Raw genomic sequence first — 18,217 nt, 5'->3', positions numbered from 1 at the left:
CAGTGTTAGCTGTTGTAACCAGCAGTGCTGTCATATCTGGCAGTTTGTAATATAAGGTGTTGGACTGACTCAGAGTCCAGGCCACAGTGAGGCTATTATTTCACCAAAGTGTGGCAGGTCCTGTAATGTCATTTTGATAACACAGTTGGAAATAATCATTCTTATGTTAGAGGTGTAAATAATATATTGGGCAACAGAATGCCAAGCAGATATTATGAATTATCTGTCATTCTCTGTATTGTTTTCCCCATTCTAAATCAAACTGGATTTGAGATTTACATGGTTAGTGATATTTGAACACCTTGGTACAGCAGATCTTGCAGGCTTCCAGTGATATTTGACCATGTTGACGTACTCTGCTGTAGGTCTCTGTGACCAGCGGCAGCTTTCAACTGAAGCACAGTCTAATTCTGGACAGTGTTGTGATACAGCTCCACGTGCACTGTATCGCATTATTTGGTTGAACTCCAAAAAGGGAAAACTTGTCCGAAGTGTTTTCAAGTGAATTAAAGTGATCCAAAATGTGATTATTCATGAATTAAATCAGTTGAAATCATGAAGTATATGAAGTAAGTTAGTACCCTAACCCTAACCCTAATTTCCCAGTCTGGGATCATTAAAGTAATTCTATCTATCTATCTATGTATTTCTAGATTAAATTGAAAATATCCTCTTAGCAGGAATCCAAGTACCTGAATAGCCTCGAGGAGAGAGTGATGTAAAGTTCTGAAATTGCTGCTGATATCTAGAAATACCTTTTCACCAGTGTCTGATTGTTTCTCTAGACTGGTTTTAGCATTCAGTAATAATTTTAAACGTTTCTTAATTTAAAAACGTTTTGTAAAATAAATCTTTTGATCACTGATCCCTTTCTCAGTACCAGTTTGTATGTCTTGTGAAACTCCAAAACCACTTCAATTAACTGGAAACTAGTAATTATAAAGTGATTAGTGTAAGATCTTTTTGCACAAGCGGAACAGATTTACTCATATCAAGTGCCATTCAGTGCCAAGCATGCTAGGATCTGTGGGATTACATGAAAAACACACTGAGTGGGTTTTTGGCAGCTCTTCTCCTGCAGCTTTGCTCTTGTTGTACAGGCGCTGATTACTGCTGTAACTGCGCTAAATCTGTTCCACGACCTGTTGCTCTCCCAGTTTTACACATGCATATACTTTCTTTAATCACATAATATCTTTCATCAAGGCTGTATCTCTCCATGTGAGAGTGTAACGTAGAGGAACTGTCTAATGGGGCAACTAGAGAGACTTTAAAGCAGCGGGAACAGCTTCAGGCCTGCTGTTACACAGAGTGTTTATAATAAAGCCGGATAGTAAGACAGAGGGCGAGTGTGTTTAGTTAGCAAAGCTCGAGTCCAGCTGGGTTTGTTGGCTGTCAGAGTGACGAGGAGAGAGACAGAGGGGGGAGCAAGTGAGGGGCGGTCCATGTGAATACCGTCATTGGCATGTCAGGCATGACAAGCCAGTTTGGCTCGGGTCTCTCCTCTTCACTCCTCCCTCCCTCCTCTCTTTCTGTCTCCTGCACCCAGTGCCGTCCTCTAAAACTTTTAGCACTCTCTCTCTCCCTTGTTCTTCCTGTCTCTCACCCTCCCAACACTCGTTCTCTCTCCTCTCCGTGTCTTTTCTTGCGACCTTGCCCTCTCCCGGTCCAGTGGAAAATGTGATTGGAGGGCAGGAGAGTCGGTCTTTCGGGCTTCAGGCACCATGAGTGAGTACACCGTGTGTGGCGTAGTTTTCTGCCAGTTTCAGCTGTTCTCTAGTCTAGGTCTCTAGTTTATGACAGCCTGGCTAACATCTGGATAGTGTTTCTTTCGCAGCCTCTGTCCCTCTGTCTTCTCTTTGTTTGTCTTTTGGTCTGACTTCCTGTCTATCTGTGAATCAGTCAGCTGCCTTCTCCCTTTTTGAGGGGAGCTTCTGGGACTTGCCTTTACCAGTTATTTGAAGCTTAGCTTGAAAATGCAAACTGTATTTAAACCTTACAATGTCATTCTCACAGTTTAAGAGGTTTGGTTTTAAAGGTTAAAAGAAGTAACTTATAGGAGGTAGCTGTGTTTGACACAAGAGGTGTTGCACTGAGATTTGTCCTATTCTGTGTATCAGTATTTCTAAAATCTTATACACACCAACCACAGTGTATGGTGGGTATGAATCTATGGAGCCCATGTGACTGTTTAGATACTCCTCTTCTCTAAGGTGACCTAATTTTGGATGTAAGTTCAGTGATACTACAACATTTAGTTATACTCTACATAAGTGCAGTGACGGTCCTTGTGTCAGTCCACATGCAGTTAGTAATTTAATGTTAAATACTGGCACTTCTGTTTGTTCTTAGTTATTTTGCCCAACTCTGGTTGTATTTTAGTTCTGTGCAGTTGTCCTTTCTTATTTGTGCGTGTGTGTTTGTGTGTGTGTGTGTGTGTGTGTGTGTGTGTGTCCATTAGCTACAGAGTGACCAGATCTTTATCGTTAGACTTTCTATGTTTCTGACTCTGCACATGTTGTTGTGTTTACTGCTGAGTCTGACAGTGTGAGTGTGACCTATTCTTACATTTGAACTTGAACTTTCCTGCTCTGGTGCCTATTAGCTGCTGCTAATGACAGTGTGACCCTCCAGGTTTGTATCCTGTGTGCCAGCAGTCTATATTTACTTTTGAGTGTCGAACTTGGACTTGAATTTCTCTTGGTCAGATTTAAGTTGAGTTCATTGATCCCAAATGTGCATTAAGTTTAAGCTTTCCTGCTAAATGTAATGCTGTCCTGTTAGTCATCGCTGTTGTCCTGTACGACAGATCACGTGATACAGTTCATTGTCTCAAAGGAAAGTCTGAGAAATGGAAACAAAGGACAGCGAGGCAACACCACTTGCCACACACAGTCTGTTTATTTTGTACTTTGAACTTTTGAGTTTTGCTAAAATAACAAATGTAATAGTTAAACTGTTACGTTTGTTTTATTAAATACAACATACACACACTTTTTACTGGCTCCATTGACCTTTTGTCACCAGACACAGCGCAGAAGTTTTTGTGCTATTATTATCTTCATCCATGTCCTACCAGTACTCATTTTAGGAGCTGAAGTGTATCAGTAATAGTAAAGTTACCACAAAAACACAAATTAAAAGGCTGTAGTTTCTTTTTTTGGATTAACAGCCTGCACTGGTTGTCACTAAAATGTCACTAAACACTTACCGATACACGTTTTAATAACAGTGATTAGCATCATTATCTCTCTTGTCTAATGTTTTCCTTAACGTTAGGCCAGACATACTTTGTGTTGTTGATATTGTGTTTTGTTTTTCAGAATCAAAACAGAGGCAGAAACATTAGATCAGCAGTTTAAAATGTTTTTTATAATATGTGCGCCAATAATGCTTTTTAGGTAAAAAGCTTGGTAGCTTAAAGGTGCAATATGTCATATATTATTCTTACATACTGTACTTTTAAGGTTAATGTTAACATTGGGATAGCTGCTAATGCGTTGTGGCAGCTTTCTGAGCACATCAGCGTCACATGGGCAGTATCATAAACACTTGATTTTTCATTAATGACAAATGTCCACCTTTTGAATATGTCTGTCAAAATGATCAACAATAGTACCTTAAACTTTTGATATCACAGCAAAAAGAGATACATTTTTTATCATGTTTTTACAACAAATAGTGTCGGTACAGAAAGAGATACATATTAACACATTTATAATAATGTTAATATCTGTGCAGACCTGCGGTGAAAATTTGATTGTAGGTCTTTTGCCCCCCTTTTCTTTTTATAGTTAGGTGCTTTTGAGAACATCGTAAACAATATTATCGTATATGATGTTTATAATAAGTTATCATTTTTAAACACATTATCGAAACGGTAATGATTGGCAGCCTTAGTAATAAAGCACATATCCTACTCTCTCAATTCTTCGAAAACAGGGTGCTGGTCTTTCAGATATTTTGCCAAATTTCTAGTGTTCCCCTTCTTGTTTTTACCATTCTGTAGTGGCTTTTGCAAATCTTCTGCCTTTCCTCCTGCGTTAGCCTCAAAGGCAAAATATTGCCAAATGGCACTCATACTGTTTTTTTTCTCCAATAACGTTAGTTGGACTTGCCATGGCAAACCCTAGCCTAACTCTTAAATAAAAAACGCTCTGACATTCACTCACATGGTGCTGCCCTTTGTGCCTCAGGCCACACTGTGGGGTTGTTGCTGGAAAGGATGCTAGAACAGCCACAGGTTGAGGACCAGTAAATCTTTGTTCCCCGTTGTTTCACAGGTGCAACCTTAGGTTGAAAATCTGATTGTAGATCAGTTGTTTGAGCACACAAATGCCTGATCAGCCAGACACAATATTAGATATCTTTTGCTGGGAATCATCACAGCATAATGTCCCTTTACTAATTACACATGGAGGAAATGCTATTCAGTACTTCTGTGTTTAAACCTCATTGGCTGTGCTCCGTAAATGATTCCGCAGCTGCTCCGTGTGTGTATGTGTGTGTGTGCGTGCGTGTGTGCGTGTGTGTGTGTGCGTGTGTGTGTGTGTGTGTGTGTGTGTGTGTGTGTGTGTGCGTTTCCCTTTTTCAGCACAGTCAGTCATTCAGTCTGGATTAGCAAACTGAGAGGCAGCATTGTTAGAGAGACATACATTTAGACAGACAGAGAGACAGACAGCAGAGGGGAGCGACAGAGCCACAAATAGAGGGAGGGCAGAAGAACAAAGGACTTTCATTTTTACTGTATGTTAATTCTCATGTCTGCTAATTCTGTCTTTTCACGGGCTTCTCAGTCTGACGCTTCTGTAGAAAAAGTGACTAATACCTCAATTCTGTTTGTGAACAGATAAACTGTGCACTGGAGTCCTGAATGGATGATCCCTTTTAATAGCACACTGAAATGATGTGTGAACAGGGAGGCACATAGCTGAAAGCTTAGGTAAGATTATTTAGTTTTCCACAGCAGCACACAAAGTGGTTCTCTGTGGTTTACAATTGAAGGTTGCTGTTGACTTTGCTGAAGAGAGACAGAGACTGTAGACTGGTTTAGCTACAATGTCGGAAATGACTTCTTGGGACACCTCTTGCAAAACTGAAGACTGTTGGACACTTGAGGAATCTTTGTTCTTCGTAAATGTTACTGCTTTAACTGTTTCATTGATCTGTATGGTTGTTTTTCCCATGGTATGGTTTGTGGATTTGAATATTTGTATTTTTTAGAGCCAGACTGATATATTGGTTTGCCAATACTATTGGCCTATTACAGATATTTCTGTATTGGATGTTGTCTGGACAGAGGATGTCGTTCCATGTACAGATTATAAAGCCCATTGAGGCAATGGGATTGTGATTTGGGGCTGTATCTGATACAGTATGTGCCGTAGTGAAACCTTTTGTATTTCTTGGGGTACTTTTTAATTAGTAAATCTCCAAACAAACTTTACCATTGATGTGCATTGATGTCATTTTATACAGCTGCCTTCGTTACATGCCTCTGCCACAAGTGTCGGTATTGGCATCGGCCCCAAACATCAAGTATTGGCTGGGCTTTAGTATTTTTCCATGATGTGATCTCAGAAACATTGTAAAAGTAGGTCACCCTCAGTGATTTCTCTGAGAGTCTTAAATAAAGAAATGAAGTGCAATCAAATTAATAATTGCAAAGCAGTAGCTGTCAGTCTACAAAATTGTCTTCATTTTCTTCTCTGAAGTGCTTTTGAGATCATTATTGAACTCTCTATTATCAGATATTACAGTAAAATCTGATGTTTAGAAAACCCTCCTAGTATAGGCACTATGGACACAAAAGAAACAAAGACATGCTGTTGGGTTTGCATTGCTTTTGCATTACTATCTTTTCTTTTTGAGCAATTATAGCAAGTAAGTAAAGCAGCCAGTATCCAGATAAGGTTGTGACACAGTTAACACAAAGGACTTAGAAGAGTTGCAATCCAACATAACCAAAGGGGATGAAATGTACAGCCCGAACCCAAGTTAGCATTTGATTCATTCAATTGAGGATGCAAATGTATACAAATGAACCTGACCTTCAGTTGGTCCCCATTTTTGAGTAGTGGTTGGTAAGTTCCTCAATTATCCACTAGAGGGCATTATAAGCTTTCATTTCATTGAACTGATGAAAGTCTTTTTTGGGTGGACGATGACTGGAGGGGAGAGATCCACTAATTTATGTGGAATACCCAGAAATCGCTTTTTTGTGTTTCAACTATCTTGAGGTTTTTTTGCCATAGAAAAGAACAAACACTGTACAAACATCTGTCTCCCTCTCTCTCTCTCTCTCGAGAGCTGAGAAGTAGCGAGAGAGCGAAGATCTCGCTTATCTATCTATACTCTCTCTCTCTCTCTCTCTCTCTCTCTCTCTCTCTCTCTCTCTCTCTCTCTCTCTCTCTCTCTCTCTCTCTCTCTCTCTCTCTCTCTCTCTCTCTGCAGATGTGTGTAACAGTACTGATTTGCCGGAGCTTGAGATCATCAGCTTATTGGAGGAACAGCTGCCCGTCTACAAGCTGAGGGCCGACACCATCTTTGCCTACGAGCAAGATGATTGGCTGCACACCCCATTGGTGGAACCCGATGCTGCCCTCGACCTGACCACTGAACAGATAGAGGAGACGCTCAAGTACTTCTGTAAGTTCATCGCATACTACTGTCTAAGATGATTCAGTATAGAAATGTCAGTGTCCAGTTTTCTTATAAATATGATGGTGATTGTTGAAGAATTTTACTCTCTAATACAGTAATTCAATTATGTGAAAGCAAAAAGGACTTCATTGTTTTTTGATCCCACATCAGAAAAACAAAGATAACTTGTCCTGCTTTTTATTACTGGAAAATGAGTTCTCTGGATTTAAACTTAAGAAAACTGTTACTAAAGAGTGACAATGAGGATTTAAGATTCAGAGGTGACGGATTTAATTTTACTGACCTTGAGCGACTTGGAATCAGCGAGAGAAATGACCATCTGCCTGGTAGAATGTAGGCACGACAGCTGGCCACGGTTGCCACAACAAACATATCTGATGGGTCTGTCTCTCTCTGGCTCTCTGTTAGTTGACGTTTTGCTTCCTCCAGCACTCAGCCCTCTTTAGTGCACGTGTCTTCTGTTGTCTTATCTTGGTAAGTGCTGCCCTGTGGTTAACATCTATACCAGCTGTAAACCACATACACCCACTTGTACAAAATTAATAAACACACACGGGCTGACATAAAACACGTGCGCACACGGCAAACCAAGGGAACGTTGAGTGGGTTTTTTTGCCATCAATAATTCAGTTGTAATTCATGTCGACTTGAACTGTGACTCAGGGTAAAAAAGATGCTTCCAAAATAGATCAAGCGTCCTATAAATAGGCTTACGCAATAACTGTAACTTCACCTTGATGGCCTGTGCCAGCGTGGTCACTTTGGTCCTGACATTCATCACCGACCAGCAGGCTGAGAGCAAACGACAAGGTCATGTTACGTAACAGACAGTATGAGGTATTCTGTAAGAGCTGTTTGTTATCAGCTGTATTTTCCACACATCCATCTCCATCCGACCGGAGACATGTTGCTCCTCATTATTGGCTCAAACAGATGGCCAGGTATTGACACCCTGAGGGTCCAGAATGAGCAGCGATGGTCATTTAATCCTGCTCATAAAGTTTTGTTTCATTGGAGCTGTGTTGAGATCTAGGGACATTTCTCTATGATAAAATACCACATGATAACAATCTTAAAACAGCATTTTTTTATGAACCCTCTCCTCCTGTCCAACATTCATCTTTACCTGTCCAGCAGATATCAGCTCCTGTTTGTTGAATGATTTAATGCCACTCTGATTTAACGGTCTTCCCCTGCCCACTGTTACATCACCCAAGTGGTTATGGATGTATTTAATAACCTGTTTCATGAGAAGGACATGTTGGAGGAGGAGATGATGACACGGAGGCAACTGACCAATAAGGAGCAACTTCATGTTGTGATGACATCACACCCACATGTCTCACTAAACAGAGAGGATGTGTTGTCTGACTGATGGGTGTTCCCATAGCCATTCTAGCAGTTATGCAGCCGGTGTATCAGTGTTGACAGCTACATGAAAAATATCAATAAATGCATAGTGGTTATGGATGAAGAATCATTCAAAAGAGACCAATGGTGCTACTTTTTTGATCAAGTTTTTCTAGGAATAGATTCTATACATGTGATACACAGACACCCTGTTTTCTGGATGATATTGCGATAACTGACATTATATCTGCAATATGAATAAAAATCCCAAATACCCACCAGACACCTTTAATGATTATCAATACTCATCATATTCATTAGATGCTGCAGTTAAGGTCTAACTTGAAAGCTGAAAAACACACACACAAAAAAAACATCTAAAATGTGAAAGCACGGTTAATTTTCCTTACATGACATTGCACATGCTGTGCTGTTATAATGGGACATTCATACATTGCAATGTCAGTGTTGAAATAGTATATTGTCTCTCTCTAGTATATATGTAATCATCCTATACAGTACTAAGAAATTATGAAATGTAACTGAATCTGTGGTCTGGGGCTGATGCAACCTCACTGCATTACACAAGCAAAGTCTGGAGCTGTTATGTGACCCTTCTAGCTTGTTAGCATTGAATTGTGAGTAAGTCATCATTCAGTCACTTAATTAGCGGTAGAATTATTGAGCATCAGTTTGTCAGTCTGCCATTCGCCTGTTAGCTGTTGGTCATGGCCTAGCTTTACTCTGCTAACATTAAAGTATATTGAGCTCTTTCTTTCCATAGTATGCATCCTGTCTCTGTTAGCACTTTCAAGCTGCTTGATACTGGTTTTTGCTCATATTGTCATTGAAATTGACCTTACTTAGCATTTTGCTCTTGCTCCGATGACACATGTTTCTGTCTGCCATGCACTGTGCATGTGCCTATTTCATCACTCCCCACCTAAATCGACCAATCCTCTGATACCCTCTGTGTTCATTCATTTTTGGGTTTGCCACGTCACCCCTGCCAACACTGCACTGCTCTCCTGTTAGCAGCTTTTGCATGCTGCTCAGCCTCTGAGTCTGAGCCTGTTACTATAGGAACCACACAGAAGGACAAAGTAGAGGAGAGGAGGGAGAGATGCTTACATCAAGTGGAGGGTGGGAGCAAGCCGATGACGCTGCTCCCTCTGATTGGCTGCAGGAATCCTTTAACCCCGCCCACCCCCGCTGTGTCATGATTATCATCATTTCTGCTGCAAAACTCGTGACTGCTGCTGCTGCTGGCTCTCTCTCACTCTCTGTATCTCTGTGTTTATTGAGTCATTGTCAGAGATGCAGTGGTCCATGTGTAGAGCTAGAGCTGTGAATGAGTTGGCCTTTTTGAACAGGAGAAGACTGTGGTTATAATGTGATCTCAGGAAGACCAGTGGACCATACTGCCAGGGGCACAGGAGACAATTTGACGGGAAGCTTTAAATGGACGGAGACATCAGAGGCTGGAATCTGGCTCGTTTACTGAAGCTTTGGAGTGACTGATGCAAACTGATGGACAGTAAAGAAAGAGGACAAGAACAGAGGGACGGCACAGATTGACGAAGATGGCAGGTTCCAACTGACGCTGAACCCGTTAACAATTAACGATGGAGAAGGGGACAATACCAACAATGTTTTTCTTTTCTGCTGACAACTGAAGATGCCAGCAACGGTTCAATGAGATGATGGGCAGAAATGGCACCACAACAGATATGGAGCATAACATGCTGACAGTTTGCTGCTAATGAGTGTGGCCCAGAAAGGACATATGATGAGAATGGGCCGACTGTCACCAGTAATGACTGTGCGCCAGCTGGTACCTGCTAAACATGCTGGGATAGCAAAGTAGAGCGACTTAACGGACACTATCTGTAACTAGTTTGTCTCTAAGCATGATGGGACGCTGGAAACAATACAGCTGTGTGTCAGAGCAGTGAGGATGAATAGACAAGGCCTTGCCAGAGGCCAAAGGTTTGTCAAGGCAGACTACTACGAACTGGACTGGTACTATGAAGAGTGTACTGATGGTAAGACAATAGGCTGCTAGAGTTTGATTTAGTAATGCCTACTAGTGGTATACACTAAGGGGACGGATTTTACTGGCTATGTAGAGACGGGTAAGAGATGTATAGTACTTTTTTTTTTTTACTGAATTTTGGGAGACACAGATAAACAAACAGAAGGAGCGGCTTTGAAGAAGCTGTAGTTGTACACTATAAAATGACAGTAATGAAACATGACACAAGCTGTCTAGAAACTACACTGACACAACAAAAAATCTGTTGTCTGTACAGTGCCATTGATCCAGATCACAACTTTTTAATGTAGCAATGAAGAAGCTGATTCCAAAATTTGCACCTCAGGACCAGGGGATCTCGCAATCATGAACCATAATCTAAATTGCAACCCTTTTTCTCAATTTTGAAGTTCTTCAACTGCCATTCCACTATCTGTCGCTCATCTTGCATTATTTACAACACATCACCCAAAGAAGAGCCACGTGAAGTTATTTGTCCAATCAGCACAGCAGTCTCTTCATCTCTACATCTCTACAATCTCACCACATCACTCAGTTGTACAGTTCAAGCAGCGTGCATCTGCCCGTCAATGAGGTTATATAAAGTTTATAAACGTATGTAAAAGGATATTATACTCTGCAGTCTCTGCCATTTACCTTGAATGTAGATTGTGGATGTCTTCTAGATCAATCATAACCTGTTACAGAGTTCACGAATGTAAGACATGCTTCGATAATGCCAAGCATATGTTTTGTAACACTGTTTTGTAACCGGTGTCAAGGTTTTATAATGTCTCCTGTGCTGACACACACTCTGAGGTTAAAGGACAGAGGGGTAGTGGCAGGACTAAGCTTTATTGGCCAATATTCAACAAGGTGGGTGAATAAATTGACATTTCCCCCCATCAGTATAATAGAAAAAACGGATAATAAGATGAAAGTGCTTTTACTATCCCCCAACTAAACCCATAGTGAAGTCAGGTTAAACTGATTTATTTTGGTCGTAGACAACCCAGAGAGGGTGACCTTGTGGGATAGCATTGGCAATATGAGAAAATATGATGGCAGATGTTCAAGGTAGCACTGACACTGCAACATTAAATCTGTGGCTGCAGGATACCGTAGGTGTTGTAACAGGTGCTCTGTGGCAGCTGAGTCAGTGTGGCTTGTAAAAAAGTGCCAAAGCGGAGTAGCTTATGTGACTAGCTGTGGGTGTACGCGTGCTAAAAAAGGCAGGGAGACTCACTGAAATAAGGGTTTTGAGAGAAATTGAATTAGCCATTTTATTAGGAATTGAGACTTACTAAAGCATAAAAAGGAGAATACTGAATAAAAAAAAAAAATGGCTGCAAAGCTTAAAAATGTCGCTTTGATCAGAGTCTGGTGCAGCGATGTGCAATTATGTAACAGCAGTGTACCCCAGTTTCTTACGGCAGCTTGCTGTGCTGTCGCGCTGTAGCTACAGTATGAAACCTTATCTTCCTACATATTGATCTACACACACACAGCTGAGACATGATGGTGCCGGCTCCTGTGACATATGTGACTAACGGCAGGTTAGAGCAGGTGATGGTTTTTTACCAGCCTGTTGGCCCTGCCTCTGTCTCTGTCTCTGTCTCCCTCTGTCTGTACATTTTTCTACCATCACCTTGTAAGGCAGCTTCTTTTTTTGTGTATGACATCAGTAAATTTTGGTAGAAATGCGCCATGAGTTTAATGTGAAGGTCTGGTCCATAATGGGAGCAAATATCATCCATCACCGTGGTTGTTATGTGCACTATGCTGTGCCACTGGCTCAGGGATGCTCTGTAGAAATTCTTACATAACAGTTTGAGACGCCTCAGCACCTCCCCAATGTGAGCTGTGCAGCTTAAAACGTCTGCAGTATTCTTGAGCTGAGGCAGCTAACCCATGTTTGATATCCTGCTATACAACAGTTGTGCTTGATGCTGTAACGATCAAATAACCAAATGAGAGCGGAGGTGAAGTTTCTTTGATAAACCTTCTGGTGGAGTGTAGAGGCAGAAATAGAAATCAGCTGGTTTGGTGTTATTCTGAGAGATGCAAGCGAGGGATGTGGAAGTAGGTTGGCTTATATTTAGCACAATGATTTCCATGCTGCTCTCAGGCACCCTTGTCGATTGCAGCCTGCCAAATGGGCTTTGGCTCTTTGAAAAGCCTTCAAAACAAATGGCTGGACGCATGGAGGACAACAAGGACAGAGGGCTGGGGGAAAGGGAATGAATGGTTATGTTGTGTGATAAGATAGTTAAAGGATCAAAAAATGATGAAAGCATTGAGGTAAAATTGTTTCTCAAATGCATCATGATTCTCTCTTTAAAGATTATGTCTCGATGCAGAAAAAATCAAATCAGCAGAATTTTAGAAATAAATCCTGAACATTATGATCGTCTGTAATAATTTGTAAGCCAGGGGCTGAGCCAATTGGAGGATTGAATGAACTGGATGTGAACATGTGTTGTGTTTACGCTCTAAGCTAGGCTACTTCTTGAGTTTTGGTGAGGATGGCTGAGCCTGAGCACAGATAATGGAAGTAAATGTATCTGTTTATTATTAATTCTGGATCATTACAAGTATGTAGATAGTAGTTCCCCTCTGTTGGTAATGTTGCTACAGTTTCTGTGGAAAACAGTGAAATCCAAGAGGCTTGAAGGACACAAGAAGAGAGATGTGGAGCCTTGTGCGAGTGCAGACAGTTGCTGTTTTAGCCAGGTGGATTTCTTACAACAGCGTTAAACATGCAACCGTTGCAATGTTTGTAAAAATCCCTTGCCCGATTTTGTTTTAACTACAGCAAAAAGCACACCGACAGAGACTGAACGACCAGCCCAGACGAAAAGACAGAAGGGTGTGTGAAAGGGAAAGTGGAAGAACAAGTGGAGTGTAAAGAGTGAATGTGACCAGAAAAGCAATGGGAGAAGGAGAAAGAAGCACTGAGTGGAGTTTGTCCAGGACTCCTTTGTTGCCTGCAGCACCGCATCCAGAGGATCATTGAGTGGAGTTACTCAAGCATGCAGAACGGTACTGAGCTGGCATCAGTTTTCTCTACCAATTACAGTAATTATAACACTTGAGCAGTGTCTAATGAGCAGAACATTAGCTGCTTCGGCCCATATTCGTTTATGAAAGAATCTGGTGTTGCAGGTCGCACTAGCCCTGCTCCGATAGACACGTGACATTGACTACGGTTAGGTATATACTGGCAGTTTTATAATTGTCTTCATGAATGTAAACAGAAAAGTCTGGAAAGCAGGAAGGTATGTTCTGGTGTGAATTTCTCAAAACTAGGAACAGCATTCTTCATACAACACTAAATACTGTACTGAATAATGTACATGGTCGAGCACCCAGTGGCTTTTTTGAGCCGTATCAGTGATCTCCTGTCACTGTGCTACCACTTGGCATCAACTGACCCATTTGAATGATGTGATAAAGGTTATAATGTACAAGGAAGTATTTGAAACTGAATGGTTAACTAAAGTGGAATAACAAACGGAACATGCTGCAGGGTGAAAATACTCGCTTTAGTTACAGTATGTACCTCTTACAAACACTCCACTAATAGTTTGGCACTCCACTCATCCTTTTGTGTCCATTTTCCAGGAACCCCTATTGAATGCGCTGCGCAGTCTGATCAGCTCGACCCAGTTCTGTCTTTTCTTGTGCCTAAAGTTGACACTGACAGTGCCAGTTTTCAGAGCAGTAGTTTGAAAAGCTTTTCCTGTATTTCAAACAGTTTGAACTGGAATTGGAGCTTGGTAAATATTAATAGGATCTGAGGAAAGAAAAGTCAATATTCCCTTCACTTCAGTCCACCTAATAATAAATCACTGGACTTTACTCCACTTGTTTCATCTGGATCGGCCAAGTGGTTAGCTCAGTGGATTCCAAACTCTGGCCCTGTTGTTCTTCCAACATCCGCTTCCTGTACGTCTCAACTAGGAATTAAGTGAATGTATGGGATGATATCAGCATCTTTATCATAGCTCTCATCTTGTCTTTGCTTCACTTTTTTATGGCTGTGGTTGTGTTAAGAGGTGAGAGTGTAGTGTCTCTTTGAGCTGGAGCCCTCCAACTCATCTCACTCCAGTCAATGTTTATGTAAACATTAGAGCCCGACCGAGATATTGGTTTGTCGATATTGACTGATATTGGCCTGGCATAGATACAATCTTTGTTGTCTAGAATGTGCCAATATTAATTACTTTTTAATTAGCTTGATTAATTGTTTTTAGTGCAGTCATTAAACTGCATGCATCTTTTTCACTGTCTCTATTGTACGTATAAAGGGTTTCACTGTGACTGGCCCCACCCTGGAAACAGGTGCGGCTCTGTTATTGTTCCCTCTGCCCTGCTGTCACCATAGAGGCCGGACAGGACTGTACCAAGTTACTGTCACTTCAGGGGAGCTGTGAAAATGACTCACTTCCTTTTGGATTTCGAGCCTACCTGAGAAACAGTCTCTCAGCTTTGATCTGCTCCTCTTGGTGCCAGCCTGAACTTTCTCAATCTTTATAAATGTATAGTGGGTAGAGAGGTGGAGGATCACAGGGATAAAAACAAAAAGATATGACAGATTATTTGAAATACACACTTTTAATGTGGTAAAACTATTTTAACCTAGTTTTAATACTTTAAATAGCTTGTGGACAGCCTCCCTTATAAGTATGTGTGTGTGAGTTTCTACCCCCCTGTCTGTGGTAAAGTAGAGTAGGCCGTTCACTGTCCAGTCACAGAGGAGACGGGGAGGAGTCAGGTTATCTGGTTGAGCTACCACTGGGGACAAATGATACACACACTTTCAGAAACTCCCATGGCAGACATTATTATGTTCTCAACAGATACACACACACACAGACTTTGACACTCGCGTACAATGGAGTGCCCCGTGAGACAGACTATACACTCTGACTATCCTCGTTGGAACAAACACTAAGACTTTCACATTGAGGCACACACAGATCAGGAATTGATCCATAGTTTAAAACACACATACATCCATATCAAAGCACACAGCACTGATGGGAGCCATGGCGTTGCACCTGCAGGCTTCGTGGTTAAGCTGTTAGCCTCAGTGCCAGGGAGAAGGATGGCACTGCCCACGGCTGCTGGCACCAAGGACGAACTGGAGTACACCAACCAGACAGAGGAGGATGACGAATGTGTTTGTCTACCCAATCATGGAAGTCCGACACTGGAGGAAGAAGAAGAAGAAGAAGAGGAGGAGGAAGAGGAGTTTGTCTGTATTCCCAGTCATGGAAGCATAGAGCAGGAAGACAAAGAAGAGATGGATGAGGAACAGCAAGTTCTGTGTGAAGGTAGTCTATGGTCCTCTGTGCTCTAATTCTGGGCTCTAGCTAGTGTGTGCACTAGCTTTCTCAGTATTTTGGATCTTTGTTCAAATGTAATTAATGCATTTGTTGATTATTGTGAATTGTGTGTAACAATTTCAAGGGCATATTGTCTACTGTTGGCTGTGGCGTTGTTGTAGTGTTGTATCTGCTCTGTGCACATCATCTGCCTGCTGAGTTGACAAGTTCAAATATAGGCTTGGCTCTTTATCCCATCTGTCATTTCAGTGTTGTTTAAAGTGCAAGCATGCCACTTTATATTTGTGCAAAGATTCAACTTGATATTTAGGTTGCTGCCTTGTGTTTGATTACATTGGGAAGTGTTCCAGGATTGGATAACCATTCAGAATTTCTTCACTGATGTGGTTCGAAAAAGACAGCCGAAAGAAGGAGACGTAGGCTGATGATGACACACAACCTCATACATTTTGAGAGATTTGCACATGAACTAAAGTTACTGTATCATGCAGGTACAATGGAGAGTTCGTCTGTGAGTTGACTCCTAAAAGTGAGTTTTTATTACAAAATATGCATGAAGAGAAGATAAATTACTTGTATTGTTTGGGACAGTGCTTTAGATGCTGTGGCATAATCATGTTTTTATAGTGGCAGTTCAGATTGATATCAGCCTGAGTCCAATAAGGAAATGAAACTCAATCCTACGCCCTTACATTGTATTACATCGTACCACACAGGCTGTGTTTGGGGTATTGATTTGAACAACAAAGATGCCACTCGCTCCGTTGTCTTGGTGTTTGTTGCAGTTGAACCTGTGTGTTGTGTGTTGTCTGTTGCTCAGTGGCAACACGGGGGTTGACAGAGCCAGAACTCCAGACTTCAGGCACCCTCAGCTCCCCTGCTGAAAAGCAGACAGACAGAAAACCAGAAGTCTGCTAATAGGTTCTTACTGAGCTTTAATGACATTTCAATTCAGAACTCTGAGCGGCCAAACTTGTCCACAAAGGGAGGTTTTAACATTGTGCCTGTTGTGAGGGAGGAATAGCAAGCAAGTGCGTCTGTCTTAAGTTACCTGCTGTCTGTACAGTACAAGTACCAAGAAAACATCCTGATCACCTTCCAGTATTAAGTTACACCTGTTATAGCGTCCAGGATAGTTATTTTCTCTGACCTGTTTTTTCTCCTTTTCCTTCACCACACATTTATGACCAAAGTGGATTAATAAAGTAAATCACTAAGAGGCTGACCTCATTGATAGAGCAGGAAGTCCTGCTATGTCTTGATCAATGACGCCACCTAATTACTGGAATTTTTTGTACTGCCGATAAAAAGCAGTTTGCCTGGGGTCATAGCTATGCCATTGTGTTATTCAAACTGATCTGATGTGTTTCAGTAACTATGCTTCCTTCTAAGCCTGGATACTATCTCCATACAGCGACAGGTAGAAGTCATTACCAGGGCTCTCTATTCTCTCACTATTGGTATACGAGCTTCCATTAGTTATACCCAGTTATTAATCCAACTGGGGTGGGGTGTTACCATGGAAACAAGCTAACATGTTCTTCAATAGAAAGCGCGCACACACACACACACACACACACACACACACACACACACACACACACACACACACAGAAAGCATGACAAGTAAACCGGCTGCACCCTGTGCTATCAAGTCTACAATCACACTGTAGGCCAGATAGCAAACAGATATCAGTGATGCATTTTGTGTGTGTGTGTGTGTGTGTGTGCGTGTGTGTTTGTGTGTGTGTGTGTGTGTGTGTGTATGTACATATACACATCTTTGTTGGTTATTTTTATGCTGATTCATTCCCTCTGTTACTCTGTGCCTTAACAACTCACCCAGGAGAGGTTTTCCAGCATGTGTGATTGTTTTTGTTTTTACTAGCTTATTTTTATTGAATGCTAATATCTGCTTGTCTTTAAGGCTTTTATGATCTGCCTGAATTATGACTATTGTGCAATTTGTTTTGAGACGTATAGTATCTTAGCTTTTGTTAGCAGTGTCAGTCAGTCCACCACTTTGGTCCAGAAGACATGACAATTTACTTTAGACTGAACGAACGGTTATCCATCCAGTAGTTGTTGATGACAACTAGGTTTTGTGGCCAAATACCTGCAAAACTTAGAGGTGTTTGTGCAAATCAGCAAATGTTTCTATACTCACAAGCTAAACTAAGATGGAGAACATGTTGTATTGCTACAAAGCAGCATGTTAGCATGACCACGTTAGCATGCTGACATTAGTATTTTTTAGCTCCAAGTACTGTTGTTCCTCAGTGTAGCCTCAAAGAGCCATTCAGCTTGAGTCAGTGTAGACTCACATTCAAGTAATATTTCTTTATGTATCATGTCTATGCAATCCAGATTTGTCGGGGTTGTTGTTGCATGATGAGTTCATAAAGGAAAACTGTTGAAATCCTACACCACCTTGGAACTCTGGGGTAAATAATGTACGACAAACGAGTTGAGGTGGCCTTATTTGATCCAACAAACTACCTCTGTGAAGCTGCTCAGTGTCATGCACACTCATTCAACCTTGAAAGAGAAAAGAGCAACTTGTTTAATAATGGATGGTAATGATGGGGAAATATCCTTAACTAAAGCACAGGCAGTTGAGGCCTCAGTTGTGTCTGTGTTTCCAGCTGCCACACATTGCCTGTGTTGCATGAGGACATGGAAATATGTAGTTTGCATTGGCGAGTTCTGTTTTGCATTCTGGAAGGCCTCTGAATAAGCACTGTTGTGTGTACTCCTCCTAACCTGCCCCGAGTAAAATCTGATTCCTGTGGAAAGTGCAATAATTAAACTTTCCATT

At 41.4% G+C, this 18,217-nt stretch overlaps 1 protein-coding gene across 7 annotated transcripts in view; it reads left to right on the top strand.

The window, feature by feature from the left end:
- The window catches only part of trak1a (trafficking protein, kinesin binding 1a), a 38,091-nt gene that overhangs the window by 4,248 nt on the left and 15,626 nt on the right, over window positions 1-18,217 (top strand). Inside the window, exons 1-2 of one of the 7 annotated variants that reach the window (XM_030392631.1) lie at window positions 1,522-1,728; window positions 6,454-6,648. In XM_030392631.1, the coding sequence (XP_030248491.1) occupies window positions 1,725-1,728; window positions 6,454-6,648 (199 nt within the window). In that variant the 5' untranslated portion in view covers window positions 1,522-1,724. Of the gene's footprint in view, window positions 1-1,521; window positions 1,729-6,453; window positions 6,649-9,233; window positions 10,059-12,863; window positions 13,091-14,513; window positions 15,388-18,217 lie in introns of those variants that run through there. The other 6 variants (XM_030392634.1, XM_030392633.1, XM_030392635.1 and 3 more) reach the window with 6 other exon arrangements.

Source organism: Sparus aurata, chromosome 17, assembly GCF_900880675.1.
Source record: "Sparus aurata chromosome 17, fSpaAur1.1, whole genome shotgun sequence".
NCBI lineage: Eukaryota > Metazoa > Chordata > Actinopteri > Spariformes > Sparidae > Sparus > Sparus aurata.
This window is presented reverse-complemented; position numbering and strand designations above follow the sequence as displayed.